An 18601-nucleotide genomic window follows, 5' to 3' on the forward strand; every position below is an offset into this window, starting at 1 on the left:
TTGATATCATGACTTTTTGATGAATTAAATTAAGGTAAGATCTACACTAAAATAGATCTATGAGGAGCATATAACCTGATATGCATCAAAAAAAGAGATAAATAGAAGATAATATTTTGAACTAAGTATGGGCATTTTGAACATAATGTCATACTTTTTGGATTCACAAATGCCCTAATTACTTTTCAACATCTTATGAATGATGTCTTTTGAGAATTTTTAAATGATTTTATTGTCTAATATTTAGATGAAATCTTAATCTATTCTAAGAATACAAAAGAGCATAAATATTTTTGTATCATACAAAAATTTAGAAATACATGATTATAAGCCAAGATAAAAAAAAGTACATATTTTAAACTACTCAGGTTGACTTTTTAAGATATATCATTTCAAATGATGGCATTATGATGGATTCTAAGAAAGTTCAAAGTAATATGAATTGAAAGGTTCTAAAAACAATAAGAGATGTTTAATTTTTTTAAAAAAATTTGTGTTATTATGAAATCTTTATCAAGAATTATTTTGAAGTTACAGCTCCACTTATACATTTGACATATAAAGACAAACTTAAGTAGAACAAAGAACCCAAAGTATCTTTTAAAGCCTTGAAGTGTCACAGATATACTATAAAGAAGATTAAATAAGAAATTAAATATAAGAGTTTCAACAAGAAAACTAGCATGAACTTGATTAAACCATATGAGTATAAGATCAACACCAAGAAAGGTGAGCTAGAACTCTAAGAGGTGTGTTATTAAGATTGAAGATTCTTTCAACCTCAATTCCAATATATACTAAGTAATATGAAGCTTCTTGAGAAATTTCTAAATTACTTGGAGACAAAGCAATCTTAGGATCTTTTTTGGACAACTTCTTAAACATTTGTAGAACTTTTTAAAATCTATTCGAATATTTTAAAACCTCTTTAGAATCTTCTAAAATATTCTAAGAATAATTTTGGAATATTCTAAAATATTCTAAAATCTTTTAAATACTAATAAGATATTTTAAAAATATTAAAAATATTCTTATCAAATATTTATAACATCACTTTTTTTTTTCTAATTTTGCATAATTTTTAAATATGATAATATAATTTTTAATGCAAAGTCATAAGCATTAGTCTCCAAATATAAGACCTTTATGAAATTAAAATATATTAAGATTAAAGTTGTAATAAAAGTTACCTTTAAATCTTAAAATAAAAACCTTAAGTATAAAGGACTTTTTACCATCTTGATTAAGAATAGATTATCCCTTTTTTTTTTATAAAACTTAAGTATATTAGGAGTTGCGGATTATCCTCTTCTAAATTGATATTGTCCTTGGTATTTTTTCTTTGTTTTGAAGTCTTTTCCTCTATTTGTCTTGAGTGATATTACACATCTTCTCATTTTTAAGTGTTATTATAGCAAAGCTTTTTATAATAAAGAGAGTAATGGCATAAATACAAGTGTAATTGAGAAAGTTAATACTTGTGATGCATCAACTCAATATACTATCATAGGGAGCAATAAAAATAGTAGGGAGTAAAGATATAGAGATGATTGGAGCTACTTCAACATATGTATCAAATCATGTCATTTCTCTAATGGTAGAATATCCATCTAGTATAACAGAACCAAGAGTTGCATTGCTTGAGAAGTTTGATGGCATAAGATCCAAGTTTTGAGGATTTATCAATCAAGTATAATTTGTGATTGAACTTCAACTTAAAAGCTATCCAATTCCAAGATCACAAATTAGATTCATTGATATATTCTTTCCAAGTTTAGAATTATCATAGTTTTCATCTTTTTTTGAATGACGAGATCTAATATTGGATAATTTAAAGTTTTTTTTTAACAAAGTTTTGATCTGTGTATAGAGAATATGATGCAATTTGTGTTACAACCAATAAGATTCATATTTTGTAACAAGATAATTGATTAGTAACGTTATATGCTTCATAGTTTTGACAACTTACAACTAATATTAAATGAAATGATGTTGCAGTTATTAGCCAATTTTTCTACAGATTATAATATGAGGTAAAACAATTGATGCTCAACTTACTTGATCTTCAAATATTCAGTCAAGCAATTGACTTTGTTATAAAGTGTGACAATTGCCTTTTTGAATTTTGATGTAAGAGTTATACAAGTATACCTGAACATTACTATAATTCAATAACAATACCAATGTCTTTTCAATACATACATTTGAAAGTAGAGGATATGAAAATTGATGTGGTATGTTTCAAACCTCTTATTGAGCAAAAAAGACTTGTGTTGTCAGGAAGGATTGTACTTATATTGTAGAGAATCTAAGTACATTGCTCAATATTGTCCAAAAAAGTGGCACAATTACAAAATGAGAAGTAAGGCCATCAAAAAGATAGTATGTCAAAAAACAACTTTGTTTAGCTACAATAAAGACTATGTGGTTGAAAACTTATAGAATACTTAGTGAAGGTCCTAATCTCTCTTTATAACCCTCTCTTTGTTTTACAATAAATGTTATTTTAGGACCTAAACATCACAAAGCGTTTGCCTTGTTAGATTCAAGAGCCTCAATTTATTTTTTAGATGAAGAATTTGCTAAAACATATAATATATCTTTAGTAAAAAAAAATTAAACTTATTCATGTAGAAGTCATAGATAGTCGTTTATTATCTTTAAGAAATATTACTGATAAAATCTTTCCTATAGAAATAACAACTAATGGTCATGGTAGCTTTGTAATATTTAATATCATTAAATCTTCCTTTAATCTAATCATTTTAGGTTTATTATGGCTAAAAAAATATAATCCAAAAATAAATTAAACTTTTTGTAGTCTTAACTTTTTTAAAAAGTACATTTAGAGTATAGTGGATTAAGTAGAAAGTCATAAGTTTAGTATAATTAAACTTATATTTTTAGGTATAAGAGCTTTCTTGCATGTTACAAAAGAATGATTACCTTGTATCATTTATGCTGCACTTATTTCTAATGGTGGAAAGATTTTAAGTGAAATTTTAAGCCAATATGAAGATTTTAAAGATGTATTTGAAAAGAAGAATGCAGATACTCTACAAGAATATCATCTCTATGACTGCTCAATTAATCTTGAAGAAGGAGCTCAACCACCATTTGGACCAATTCATAGTTTATCATAAAATGAGTTGGTTGAATTCAAGGAGTATATTGAAGAAAATTTGGCCAAGAACTTCATATGTTATTCCAAATCTCTAGTAAGAGCTCCAATTTTATTTGTGAAGAAAAAAGATGGATCATTGCAAATGTGTATTAATTATCAAGGACTCAATAAAATCACCATCAAAAGTAGGTACTCGCTACTTTTGATATTTGGACTTCTTGATTAATTGAATTAAGTTAAGATCTATATAAAAATAGATCTATAAAAAGTATATAATTTGATATGCATCAAAGAAGAAGATGAATGAAAGATTATATTTTTAACAAGGTATGGATATTTTGAATACAATGTCATGTCTTTTGGACTTGTAAATGCACTAGCAATTTTCCAACATCTAATGAATAATATTTTTTGAGACTTTTTAGATGACTTTGTTGCTTATTACCTAAATAAAATTTTAATCTATTCTAAGAATATAAAAAGAATATGAACTTCATGTTTGCCATGTATTACAAAAATTAAGAGATATAGGACTCTATACCAAGACAAAAAAGTATGTATTCTATATTATTTAGGTTGACTTTTTAAAATACATTATTTCAAATGATAGACTTGTGATGGTTCATAAGAAAGTTCAAACTATTATGAATTGGAAGATCTCAAAAATGGTAAGAGATATCCAAGGTTTTTGTAAATTTGCCAACTACTACTAGATCTTTATCAAGAACTTCTCTCAAGTTGCAGCTCCACTTACATATTTGACTTGTAAAGACAAACTTCAATGGAATTAAAAAACAGAAGCAACATTTGAAGCTTTAAAGATAGCTTTTATTTTTACATCAATCTTATATTGTGTTGACTTTTTTAAGCCATTTTTTTATAGAAATAGATGCATCGGACTTTTCTTTAGGTGTTATATTATCACAAATAGAAACAAATGATAAACTTCATTCAATAGCTTTTCATTCAAGAAATTTTTCAGTAGCCAAGTTCAACTATGAAATTCATGACAAAGAACTTTTTATAATTATAGATTTATTTCAATAATAGTGCCATTATCTAGAAGGTACTTCTAATCCAATCATTGTTTATATCAACTATAAGAATCTTCAATATTTTATATCAACATATATTTTGAATTGTCGCCAAGCTTTTTAGAGCATGATTTGTCAAGATTTGATTGTAAGATTACTTATTGATCCAAAAAACAACAAGATTTGTGAGATGTGCTTTCTAGATGTTTTTATCTTACTCCAAAGGAAAGAAACATATCTTTTGATCAATAAAGAATGATTTTCTTGAAGCTAGAGCATTTTCATCTTCGAGCAATAAAATCAACATTGACTATTGATTCAACCATTTTCAAACAAATTCAACCAAGTATGTCCTTTGATCTTCTTGTCCATGATATCAGGAACCCTTCTTTTAAGTCTCATGATGCTTCTAAGTTTGAATTCAAAAAAAATCTACTCTATTTTAAAGGATGCCTATACATTCTCAAAAGAAAAGCACGTTTACTTGTTTTTCAAGTATGTCATAACTTTCTAGCAGTCGGATATTTTGGATATAATAAGACTTTAGAACTTATATTTAGATATTTTTAGTGGTAATAAATATGAAAGGTAGTGAAAGACTTTGTTTAGTCATGTGATATTTGTTTAAGATAAAAAATTCCTAGTTATCAATCTTATAAACTTTTGTAACTATTATCCATTCTAGAACAACCATGGTCTTTTATTTCTATGGATTTTTTGAAAAATCTTTTAGTCTCGAGTTTTTATGACTCTATATTCATGATAGTAGATTGTTTTAGTAAGATGGCTTATTTTTACAATATACAAAAGCAATCATAGGTGAAAAAAAATAGCCAAGCTTTTCTTTGATAACATCTATTGCTAACTTCAATTACCTAAGGATATCAAATTGGATAGGGAAACTCAAGTGGTATGAAGATTTAAAAAAAATAATTTTTTTGATTTTGAAAGTGGATGTAAAACTATCTTCAATTTTTTTTTGTCCAATCGAAGAACAAATAGAGGGTATAAATCATATTTTAAAGCAATAATTGAGATGTATTATCAATAAGCAAAAAGTAATTAGACAACTTATTTGCCATTTATTGAGTTTATGTATATTAATATAATACTTTCTTTTACGCAATTAATATCTTTCTTTGCTAATTATGATTATCATTTATAATTTGATGCTTTTGATGTTTAAAAATTTGATAATCCTAGAATAGAAGATTTGACAAATTAGTTATATGAGCTATGTTCTATAATGAAGATATGACTAAAAGAGGTTCATGAACAAGAAAAGAACAATATGGATGCTTACTGCAAGGAACCTCATTTCTATGTTGTAGATAAATTATGGTTACTTTGACATAATATTAAAACTATTCACCTTTATGATAAGTTGAATTTTTATAAACTTAGACCATTTCTTATTTGTAAATAAGTCAATCTAATTGTTATCCATTATATCTATCGAAGTCTATGAAAATTCATTATATATTTTAGGTATCTCTTTTAAAGCCATATAAGACAATTAATATTCCAAAAAGAAGACAAATACCATCGCCTGCTATAGAAATGAATAATAATCAAGAATTTGAGGTAGAAGAAGTCTTAGATTCAAGGTAGCACTGATATAAATTAAAATATCTTATTTATTAGCGTAGATATGATATTATCAAATGTATATGAGAGTTAGCAAAAAATCTTATAAATATAGTAGAAAAAAATAAAACTTTTTATCAATAACATCCATCAAAATCAAAATAAAGGATAGCAAACCTTTGCTATAAAAAAAATACAATTTAAGAAAGATTACATTCTACCTTCTATTCTAATTTATAGTTTCTATATAAGGTGGCATTAAGGAGATGGAGAACCAAAAGCCAATGGATTTAACTCAAGAGCCATCATTTGCTTACTTATTATATGAAACATTATAATTATCACAGTCTTCAAGACAACGTAATAGAAATAAAGACCTTCAAGAATAACATATTCTTCCTCAAATAGATGGCAAGATACAATGCATTTGATATCACAACCTGAGAAGAGACTTTCAATATTTGATTATTTTGTTGGAGGTAGGAACGACTTCTGATGGTATTACAAATGTTTTTTTTTAAGGAAGTTATGAAGGTTTCAACAATGATCAAATAATAAGGTAATCTTCTTGCTTTCGAATGGGACATTATCAATTGTTGAGAGGACCTATCAACTATCTTTGAAGAAAACAAAGATTAAAATATGTAGCAAATATAATTTGTCACAGTTTAGACTTCTTCAACATTTGATTAGTATTGTTATATTACATGTTGTCTTGCTTAGGAATGCACCAGGCACCTAGTTTTGGAAGATGAGGTTGTATTTCACAAGTATCCAAGAAATTCTAATAGGTTTCATCTATATGAGAAGAATTTAATCCGAATTTCAATGTGAAAGTGCTAAAAAATACTCTTCTTAGTAGCCTTAATCATACATAAATCTCAATTATCTTATTATCTTCATATTTAAGCAATTTAGATTTTTTCTTATAAATCCCAATCTTAATCAATGAGCTTTAACAAGCTGTAACATCTAATTTGACCATCTACTTGATGTAAAATTTTGGATGCAATTGTTGATATAAGTCTTCTATACACTTAAGAATTTTCAGCCCAATCTAACTTATGGATTGTGAGAAATCCTTCAAAAATTGCACTAATGTCACTTAGCCACCAACTTGAAAAGTGAAGCAAAAATCCCATTAATGATTTTTCTTTCTCCAACCATTAACTTTAACTCAAAATTGGTGTGCAACTTTATCTTTAAGTCATTCAATACCATGCCAAATTTCACCTTGATCCGATTGATAGATCTCTAGATATCATAGAAATCTTATCCAACTTCAAAATGCCAACTTCCAAAACCCTCTTGTGCTAAAAATCAGATATCTCTAAACCACTCTATTAGATTATCACAAAATTTTGTATATACTTAGTACACCCAATAATCCAAACAATATCAAATTTTAAACTATAGATGCTACACCAATTGCACAAACTAGTCAAAATTGCTAGTCCTAATTATATTATATAAAATCCAAATCTCCAATACAAATCTTAACTTTGAATAATAATTGTGAAGTTTTCAAAAATCCTACAAAAACAATCCTTATGTCTTTGAAAAGAGCTTTAAGCTAGCTCTCAAATCCTAACCTTTGATCTTCAAATAAAATCCTAATTTTCCCTAGACTATCATTTTAGTGACTAGAGGTTTCATTTCGACCATGTCTCACAAATGGTCGATCCCTGGGTATCAATCTAATCTATTCTAAGGATTTTTTAGTCCAATCCTACCCTCAACTTGATCCTAGTATCAACCATATCAACCATTTACCTCTTCTATCCTGATTTTAATAATTTATGGCCTTTCTAAAGCAATTAAAGAGTTTCTATATCCTAGAAGGTAAAAATACTAATTTTTATCTACTTGCTATTAAGACAAGAAAATAGGCTAAGAGGCTTTTATAAAAGCCTTTTTAAAATATTATGAATTCTTATTGAACTAATATAATAGAATATTAATTAAAAAATTATTTTTAATCATATTTTCATCATATAATCGCATCACAACACGACAGTGCTGCTCATAGAATTTGTTCCTAAAAGGGGGGATAATATCACAGATATATATCTACTTTAATTATAACCTAAGTAATATGAATAGATAGAAGTAAATAAAAGTATATTAGTTTCATAATATCTTCTATGACATTATTTTGATACTATTTTGATACTATTTAGAAGCTTCTTAGACACTATTTTGACTTTACATGTACTTGTAGTTGATTGGTAGGTTAGAAACTTAGCCAAAAAGCTAACACCATGCTACATATATTTATAGCTTATAGAACAAGCTAATTATGTGGCATCTATATAGAAAACTTGCTTTATAAGTTAATATATGTTTCATCCAAAGTCAACACATTTTTGGATGTCCTATAGAATGTTGCTACATAGATCCTAGGTACATAGTATATAGAAGCAAGAGTGAAGCTTTCTTCACTTTTGTCAATTTTTTTCTTGCTTTTAATTTAGTTTGAAGAGTCTCTAGTTCCCTTGTCTTTTGACAATAGCCAATCTAGTTTTTTTTTTTTTTTTTTTTTTAATATATATATAAATATATATATATATATATACTTCTTTATTTCTATTTTTTTATAATTCTTTGATAAAGTCTCACTTTTTTATTTATTTTCATCAATATTTTATCCTTGACAGTTGACTATTTGTTATTTTTATATGTACAAATTTTGACTTTTGTATCAAAAGAATTTTATAAAGTTTGATAAACTCATCAATTAAAAAACAAACAAATGCTCTTGAATCTAATAAGGCATTTTTTTGAAGTTTTTTTAGACTTAAAAATAAAATTATAATAAAACAACAAGCAAGTTGGGCAAATAGAGAAGGCCTTTGATGAACTTAAGGTATTAGAATGTTTAGCCACACAATCCCTATTAAGTTTGGTTTTTTTTTTTTTTTTTTTTTTTTTTTTTTTTAAACAAACATATTTTTAGTCTTAGTTGTATGTTGTTTCTTTGAACAATTCATAGATTTGTAGCTTCTTTCACTATAATATAAGCATAGGCTTTGTTCAAATTGACACTTCTTTTCACTTATTGTAAGAGCTTTGAATTATATTGTACCAATTTGTATATCTTTAGTTCCAAAATATAAACGCAATATATTTGTTGAAGTAACACAATACAAAGTTTTAGTAAATTATTTGACATGAACATTTTGACAAAATTTGTCCATGAACGTTGATCTTAATGGCATTGAAATAATCAATTATTACACTTTACAACTTGAGTGATGGCTTCATTGAATGTTTGAAGATCAGATAATGATAATAATAAGTCTTTTACATTATTCTTTAGTTTTTAATAGAATTGGCTCATAAGAGCTTGATCATCTCAATTTATGTCATAAGCCAATTACCTAAAAATATATGGATAATTGATGCAAAATATAATCCTTGACGTAATGAACAAATCTTTATTGTCATCTATTGGATCTTATCATGTTCTCCAAATGTCTCTGCAAATGCTTCTAAAAAAGCTTCAAACTTGCTTAAGATTGAAGATCTCTTCTCAAATAAAAGAGCAAACAAAGATAAGACTTGTCTTATAAATAAGATTTTAACTAAATCAATTTATAAATTTTTTTTTTGGATAGCACTCAAGTTACAGAAAAATTACCAATTAAATTTGATTAAGAAATCCTCAAAACTTGTATTATGTGTAATCAAACTTTTTTGGGAGATTAATCTAAGATTCATTATATAGTTGAATAGGCAAATTTTCTTATTGAGGTAGAAGTGCCACTATCTCTTTAGATATAGAAGCTTGAAAAAGTGATTGTATCATAGATTGAACCACTCCAAGTCTTGCATCACCATGAAATCTTACAAAAAATTCTTGAATTTTAGCACTTTTATTAGATAAAGCATTTACTATATTCACAATAGCATCTAATTTGGATTCAATAGCTTCAACCATACTGATATCTTCTTGTTGAGTGATCTTCAAAGAAAAAAAATGAATTTCTAAACAATATTAATTTAAAAGAGGATAATTTGCATCATCTAAGGCACTCAGATGTTTTTAAGAAGAAAAATAATCTATATTTTATTAAAAAGGATCAAACTCTAGTATTGATAAGAGAGCAATCTTAACAAATTCTCATGGATATATTATATAAATGATTAAACAAAAAGTTGAATAAAAGAGCTTCAAAAAGAAAGCTAATATAAATTTGATTAAATTAGATGAGTACAAGATCAATACCAAAAGAGGTGAGCTAGAATTCCAAAAGATTTATTTTTAAGACTAAAGATCCCTTCAACCTTGACTTTAATATATAGTAGGTATTAAAAAGCTTCTTAAGAAGTTTCTATGTTACTTGGAAAAAAAGTAATGCTAGAATCCTTTTTAAACAACTTCATTAAACTTCCTAAAACTTTTCAAAATCTATTAGAATATTTTAAGACCTTTTTAGAATATTTTAGAATATTTTAATAATATTTATATAATTTTTTTATTAGATATTTATAACATAAAGTTAATATTTATTTTTGTATCAATTTTGTATTATTTGAACTTTTTCAAGGCATTCTTTATATAAATAAATACATCAAACTTTGCTTTGAATGTTGTATTATGACAAATAGAAGAAAATAACAAACTCTACTTGATAGCTTTTTATTCTAAGAAATTTTCAAAAATAAAGAACAAATATGAGATCTATAACAAAAAGCTTCTTCTAATTATGGATTCATTTCAAGAATTTTATTATTATATAGAAGATTTTTTTAATCCAGCCATTATCTATATATATATATATATATATATATATAGATCATAAGAATCTTAAATATTTTATGGCAACACGTGTTTTGAATCAATATTAAGCTTATTAGAACATGTCTTTATTAAGATTATTTACCAATCAAAGAAATAAAGAAGTTTGTTAAATGTCCTTTTTAGATGTTTTTATTTTGCATCAAAAGAAGAAGATGAAACTTTTGATCAATAAAGAATGATTCTCTTCAATGAAATCAATATTGACAAATATTAGAGTATTTTCATCTTTGAACAATTAAATCAATATTGAATATTAATTCAACCTTTTTTAAGCAAATTCAATTGAATATGTCCTTTGATCTTTTTATTTATGATATTAAAAATAATTCTTTAAAGTCTCATCATACTTCTAAGTTCAGATTCAAAAATAATCTATTCTATTTCAAGAGATGCTTATGTATTTGAGAAGATAAAATATAATTTCATATTCTCCAAGCTTATCATAACTTTCCCACAACATAAAATTTCACATACAATAAGACTTTGGAACTAGTATCTACATATTTTTGAAGGCTTCAAATAAAGAATGTAGTTAAAGATTTTGTGTAATCATGTGATATTTCTTTAAGATCAAAAACTCCTCATCATTGAATTTATAGACTTCTTTATCTATTTCCTATTGCAAAACAACCATGGTCTTTTGTTTCTATAGATTTTATTACAAATCTTTTAGTTTTAGGTTCTTATGATTCTATATTTGTGATAGTAGATTGTTTTAATAAAATGGCTCATTTTGTACCATATCAAAATCTATCATAAGTAAAGAAATAATTAAACTTTTTATTGTCAATATCTATTGCTATCATAAATTGTCAATGATATTATATTAAATAAAGAGATTTAATTTGTGTCAAAATTATAATTTTTTTTTAATATTCCAAAAGTATATATAAAATTATCTTTGGCTTTTTATGCTCAAATCAGTAAACAAAAAAAGTGCATAAATGAAGTTTTAAAAGAATATTTGAGATGTACTATCAACTTCCAACAAAATAATTGAGCAACTCTTTTGCCATTGAAAGACTTTTCTTATAATAATATGATATATTTTTTTACATAAAAAATATCTTTCTTTATTATTTATAGTTATCATTTACATACAACAATGAAGGCATAATTAAAAGAAGCTCAAGAATAACAAAAGATTAAAAAGATGCCTATTATAAGAAACAATTTTACTACCATGTTGGCAATAAGATATGATTAATTTGTTGTAGTACCAAGATAATTTTCTCTTATGATAAGTTAGATTATTATAGACTTTGATCATTTTTTATATATATGAATAAATTAATCAAGTTACTTATTAATTACATCTATCAAAATCTATAAAGATCCATTCCATATACCATATATCTCTTCTTAAATCACATAAAATAGTGAATATCTTAGAAAGGAGACAAATGCCACCTCTTCTTATAAAAGTAGATAATAATCAAGAATTTAAAGTAGAAGAAGCTATAAACTTAAGGCAATATTGAAATAAATTAGAATATATTATTTATTAGCAAAAATATGATATTAATGAATACATATAAAAGTTTGCCAAAATCTTGTAAATGTAAAAAAAATAAAAAATTGATGCATTTTATCAATAACATCAATTAAAATCAAGATAAAGTATAAAAAATCTTTGCTATAAAAAAATAAGATCCAAAGAAGATTACATTCTATCTTTTATTTTTATTTATAATTTCTATGTATTTGTGGTACTAAATAGGTCAAGAATCAATAACCAATAGATTCAACTCAAAAGCTATTATTTGATGATATATCAGATGAGATATTATAATTATCATAGTCTTCAATACAACATAATAGAGAAAAAGATCTTCAAGAATAATGTGTTTTTTTTAAATAGATGGTAATACACAAGGTGTTTGGTATCACAACCTTAGAAGAGTCTTCAAATATTTGGTGATTTTTTTGGAAGTAAAAATAGCTTTTAATACTATTAGAAATGATTTATTTGAAGGAAGTTATAAAGGCCTAAATAAAAATCAAATAATAGTGTGGTTTTTATGCTTTAGAATAAAATATTATTGATAATTAAAAGAACCTATCAATTACCTTCAAAGGAAATAAAGATCATAGTATGTAACAAATATAATTTGTTCTATTTTAGTTTTTATCAACATGTAATTACTATTCTTCATAGAATTTGGCTTTAAAAGAAAAGATAATTCCATAGACATATATATTTATTCAAATAATTATCTAATTAATATGAATAGATAGAAATAAATTTAAATAGATTAATTTCATGATATCTTGTAAATAATCTTCCTAAAAACTTCATAGACATGTCTTTAATTTTATATATGTTTGTAATTGATGGATAGATTGAACACTTCGACAACAAGTTAGCAACATGTCATATGTATTGATAGCTTATGATACAAGCCAACCATCTAGCACACATATAGAAAACTTATCTTACAAGGTAAGACACGTATCTTAAAAATTGGACATATTTTAGAGATCCTATAGAACATCACCACATAGCTCCTAATTAGATAATATATATGGAGGTAAGAATGAAGCCTTCTTTACTCTTATCAACACCTTACTAGTCTTTAGTCTTATTCAAAGGCTTTCTTAATTTTTTTATTTTTTGAAAATATCCATTCCAATTTTAATACTATTTTAATTTTGAAAAAAAACTATTATTTTTGAATGATACAAGAATGTATTGAATTTTTCTTTTGTTTTTATTTTTTTATGATTCATGTCTTTGACAGCCATATAAGGTGGTGAATATCCTAGAAAGTAGAAAAATGCCACTACCTCCTATAGAAGTAGATAATAATCAAGAATTTGAGGTGGAAGAAGTCTTAGATTCAAAATGGTACAAACTTAGGTTGAAATATCTTATTCATTGATACAAATATAATATTAGTAAATACACATAGAAGCCAACAAAGAATCTTATAAATACAAAAAAAAATATCAAAGCTTTTTATTAATAACATCTATCAAAATGAAGATAAAGAATCAAGTAAATCTTTGCTATAAAAAAAAAACAATGTTAAATGAAGATTTCATTCTATCGTCTATCTTTTATTGTGATTTCTTTATATTAATGGTATTAACAAGATGAAAAAATCAACAACTAGCAAATCCAATTTAAGAGCTATCGCTTGTTGAGTTATCAAACAAGACATTGTAATTGTCATAGCCTTCAAGTTGATATAATAGAAAAGTAGATCATCAAAAATAACATATTTTTCTTTAAATAGATGAAAAGATATAATATATTTGATATCACAAACTCAGACGAGACTTCTAATATTTGATGATTTTATTGGAAGTAGAAATAATTCTTGATGGTTTTATAAATGATTTATTTGAAGGAAGTTGTAAAGGCTTTAATAACAATAAAATAAGAGTGTAGTCTTAATCCTCTAGAATAGAACATTATCAATGACTAGAAAGACCTATCAACTATCTTTGAAAGGAATAAAGATTAGAATATATGGCAAATATAATTTGTTGTATCTTGGACTTTATCAACATATAATTATTGTTCTCCATAGAACTTGACTCTAAAAGAAAGGATAATGTTATGGATATACATATTTATTTAAATAATTACTTAAATAATATGAATAAATAAAAGTAGATGTAAGTAGATTAACTTAATAATATCTTATAGACAAGCTTCTAATAAGCTTTATAGATTTAATTTGACAATTATATGCGTTTATAGGTAATTGATAGATTGAACACTTGGCCAACAAGTTAATTACATATTGTACGTATTGGTAGCTTGTGGTATAAGCTAACTATATGGTGTAGATATAAAAAACTTTTTTGCAAGTTAAGATATATATCTTACAAATTAAACATGTGTTGGAGATTTAATAGAACATCACTAAGTAGCTCCTAATTAGATAGTATATATAGAGGCAAGAATGAAGCCTTTTTCACTCTTTTCAATTATTTTCTTACTTCTATATTAGTTTCAAGGATCTTTATTTTTGTAGTCTTTGGCAATAGCCATTTTAGTTTATTCTTGAATATTATATCTTCTTTCAATTCTTATTCTTAACAAATACAAGATCATATTACTAAGCATAAGAATAATAAATCTTGGGATGCATAAGATATTAAATTTTATGAAAGAGCTTTAGGTATGTTATTATAATTTACAAATGGTATAAGATATGAGATTGTATTTGCTTATTAATAATTTATTCAATATATGAAAACATATATATTTTGCATTAATTAGGGATTAAACAAATATTTTGTTACTTGTAAAGAAAAATATTTTGGTATTGCAATATGGCAACAAAAGAATAAGTTTATAACTTATAGGCTATAGTAGTATAGATAAAGCAAATTATGTAAAGATGTGCCATTTAGTGATTTCTTATTTATTCATACTAGATGGTACAATTATTACTTAGTTAAGTAAGAATAATTATTAATTTCTATTTTATAAATAAAGATATAGTATATATCTTTGGCTATTACAACAAAAAAAACTTTGTGGCTTTGTAAAGTATTAAAGAATTATGATATTTTTGAGCTAGAAAAGAACTTTATTTATGAGGATAATAAGAACTCTATTGTTATTGCAAAGAATCTAGTACACCATGGTTGTACAAAGTATTGAGACATAAAACATCACTTTATCAAGCAATGTATAAAGAGAAGACAAATTGGGTTAGAATATTGTCTTACAAAGTAGATGGCTACAAATATCTTTACAAAACTTCTTCCTAAAGATAAATTCTTAACTTGTAGAGATATATTAAGCCTTGTTTTAATAAAAAAAATTGCATCCCACTTTTGAAGAAAAAATATTAAGTAATATTACAAGAAATATATCATAAGTTAGAATTTGTCCAACATATAATCAAACCTTTGATAGAGGTGTTCCCTCCCCTCTTTTGGCACATTTATGACCATAACAAGATAAGATTTGTGAGTTGCATGAATGCATTGGTTGCCATTTCATAATACTTTGATTAAACTATTAATAACATTTCTAGAAGTAAAGTTCCATACCAGCAGCTGCAACAGTTTTGTTTATTTATCTACTCCCAAATTTCAACCTAATTCATCATTAAAATCAAAAACTAGTGCAATCCAACCCATAGTAACCACCATTGACGAACGACCATGAATGGACATTCTCAATGTCTGGTAGATCAGACCACGACATTCAAAGCAAATATCCTCAACCTAGACAACAACAGAGAATACATGTTCAGGCAATATTGATCCCTTACGAAACTTTTTCATCTTTTCTGGTATTTGATAACCGTGTTCCGGCAGCTATGTCCGAAATCAGTTGGCTGGTACCCAAATCAGAGAGTCAGTGACCCAGTGACAAGCCTTGACAGGCTCTGTGTGCTTGGACATATGCTCTGCGTTTTCATGGCATGCAACCACTGCGCTACTGCGCGCCCCGTCATTGCCTTGCATTTCGACGCTGTAGATGTGCATGTCGGTGTTGCTGATGTCGTGGCATTCGAAGACGGCATAGGGGAACACGCGGTTGCGGCACACAACGGCGCTGTCATAGCGCTTCACGTCCATCACCTTCCATCTCATGTTCTTTGAGCGCATCTCGCCGGTGCCTGCACATGGTCACCTTGTGTGGATAAGGTCTCCTGAATGTGAGTCGAATCTGTTCGACAAAATGTGGATCAAATTCTTAGAGGATCTACAGTCATACCACGAATAGAGCTGGAACGCTGTAGAGTGGTGATGCGTTTGTCTAGAGGTAAACTGGAGCTCACGAAGTTCTTCATGTCTTCCAAAGATGTCACACATTTGTGGGCTCCCTTGCTCTGCTCCTGCATTTCGCACTGGTCCACGGTTTGGGACATCATCTTGGCCATGTTAGAGTCATGACGGATGTTTAGCGTGTCCAGAACTTGGGTCATTCTGGCACTAGAGAGGGGCATCTTCTGAGCCATAGAATGGGGAAGGAACGCCACTGTCGGGAAGGAGTCATGGAGATCAGCCGGTAGCGCAATCTCATTGCCCTTGTTTATGTCGTCGCGGTTGAACTGCATGGAGCGGGTGGTCTCGACCAACTGTTGCGTCCAATCGAATACTTCTTGGTTAAGAAGTTCGCTGCTTGAGATTTTCAGAGTAGGATCCACCATGTCAACCTCAGCGCTGCATTGGAGTCTCGCCTCCTGGCAGAAATCTTTGCTGTACTGACCAAGCGTATTGTCGTTCATCTGATCGAGGTACATCTTCGTCCTCTCGGCGTTAAGAGGAGACGCAATGCTGCTCATCAACGATGACGAAATCTCCAGACGTTGGATGCTAACTTCGAAGTCGCTGTTACCGTCTCCGCCGTGGGCTCCCAACGGACGGCCCGCTGCATCGGCAGCTACGATTCCTCCCAACGCCTGCACAGACATCCGAATGGTCCAAACAAACCAGGCATGAGGGTTTTTAAAGGCACCCACACAAACTTCAGAGGTCGAGTCGATGAAACCGTTTTCTCACCACAATGGCGAGAAGCACTGCGAAGACGGGCCTAGATACCATCGCGCCTGATCAGACTCCGGATCGACAACCTTAAACCTGTGAACACCGACACATCTTGCACATATTAGCTCAGCGTAAATCTCAAGACGCAATCTGACACTAGATCAAAGTAGGTTTATGAAGCAAGAACGCTCACGGATTGGCGACGAAGAATTGTTGGGAAGATTATCAAGAGTCTATCATAATGTTCAAGCCGCCACGGCGTTATATATATATATATATATATATATATATTCGTGAAAGACGACGGGACACAGGATGAAAGGATGAGAGAGGCCGAAGTGCCGATTTCGGGTTCTTGTGCAATTGTGCAGTGTTGGAACGAGAGATGTCGATGAAGTTTTAACAGGAAAGGTGAGCAGCGGGGGATCATGTGAGGCGGTACTGAAGGTTTGAGAAGAAGAATCCAAACCATGTGACAGGGCTGAAGGAAAATGTGTCACGACGGCCCATCATAGCGGCTCATTTCACATGGTCTCCCTCGCTTGCATCATTTGCTCCTGCTCTGAACACTAACATTTGTTAAAATCCCTGCTTTTGGGGAAAATATTGAAGGGTGAGTTGCTTTGCAATGTAGAATCAGTTGCCTATTTTAAACACACAATGTGAGTGTTATCTGTGGGCTTGTAAGAAGATTTGTGCTGACTTCGACTTCATTATCAAAGGAAAGGGGTTCTGTGCTTGATTTGGTTTTGTAGTGATTTCAACGTTTAATATGAATAAACTTCTGCTGTGTGGCTCAATCCAGTCACAAATAACAGTCACATTCTTTCGACAACTTCGAATGGTGTTTTGCCTTCAGCATGTCGTGAAAACAACATTGAAACGTTTATGTGGAAGGAACTAGAAGCGATTTCTGGAATCAAGTGATGATATTCTTTATCTTTCTACTCGGATTTCAAGTCTAATTTCAATAGCAATGTTAAAAAAATTCTTAATAGTAATGACAATTAGTATGAATGTTGTTGTTCACAAAGTTATTCTTGAAATGGTTTTGAGTTGAGTATAAGCTAATCTCAGCATTTGTAACTGTCATCATAATGTGGACTTGATGTGATTTGACTTGATTTTTTTTGAAATTTGAATTTTGGTTTTTGTTCAAAAGCATATAAAATGATTAACATATAAGATTATATGGCATTATCTAGAGTAATCATGGACAATTCTTTTAATGCAATGTCAAATTTAATTTTTTTAATAAAATAGAATGCTTCAAAATAAAAAATATATATACATATATATATATATATACATACTTGTTTATCACAAGAGAGGAAGTAAAAGATAACTGTAGTGACCAATTATAATAGATGAATGTTTCAAGGTGGTATAATTTGTAATATTAATAATTTTCACTTTTCAATCTTTTTCTTATATAGCACTTATGGTCTTTAGATGATGGTACTAGTTGTTGCCACCTTGCTGATATTACTCTTGTTGTGATAATAAAAAACATTAATAAACTAAACTTCTTTGTAGCAACAATGTTCTTTCTTTTATTATTGATATATATATATATATATATATATTTCT

General features: G+C 27.9%; 1 protein-coding gene across 1 annotated transcript; it reads right to left on the reverse strand.

The window, feature by feature from the left end:
• Positions 1 to 15478: 15478 nt before the first annotated feature.
• Positions 15479 to 17345, reverse strand: LOC112273575 (BURP domain-containing protein 6). Its single transcript, XM_024502516.3, has 4 exons — positions 17205 to 17345; positions 17027 to 17104; positions 16239 to 16926; positions 15479 to 16140 (listed from the first exon to the last, which is right to left on the reverse strand). Exons 2-4 carry the CDS (start codon positions 17066 to 17068, stop codon positions 15848 to 15850), a joined length of 1023 nt encoding a protein of 340 aa, XP_024358284.1. The 5' UTR covers positions 17069 to 17104; positions 17205 to 17345; the 3' UTR covers positions 15479 to 15847.
• Positions 17346 to 18601: the final 1256 nt, after the last annotated feature.

Source organism: Physcomitrium patens, chromosome 2 (assembly GCF_059467195.1).
Source record: "Physcomitrium patens ecotype Gransden chromosome 2, ASM5946719v1, whole genome shotgun sequence".
Classification (NCBI taxonomy): Eukaryota; Viridiplantae; Streptophyta; class Bryopsida; order Funariales; family Funariaceae; genus Physcomitrium; species Physcomitrium patens.

Coding starts and splice junctions, on each gene's coding strand:
- LOC112273575 (XM_024502516.3), bottom strand. CDS start 17,068: ATGGTATCTAGGCCCGTCTTCGCAGTGCTTCTCGCCATTGTG. Junction 16,927..17,026: donor CAGTGCTTCTCGCCATTGTG/GTGAGAAAACGG, acceptor ATGTCTGTGCAG/GCGTTGGGAGGAATCGTAGC. Junction 16,141..16,238: donor GCGTTCCAGCTCTATTCGTG/GTATGACTGTAG, acceptor GACCATGTGCAG/GCACCGGCGAGATGCGCTCA.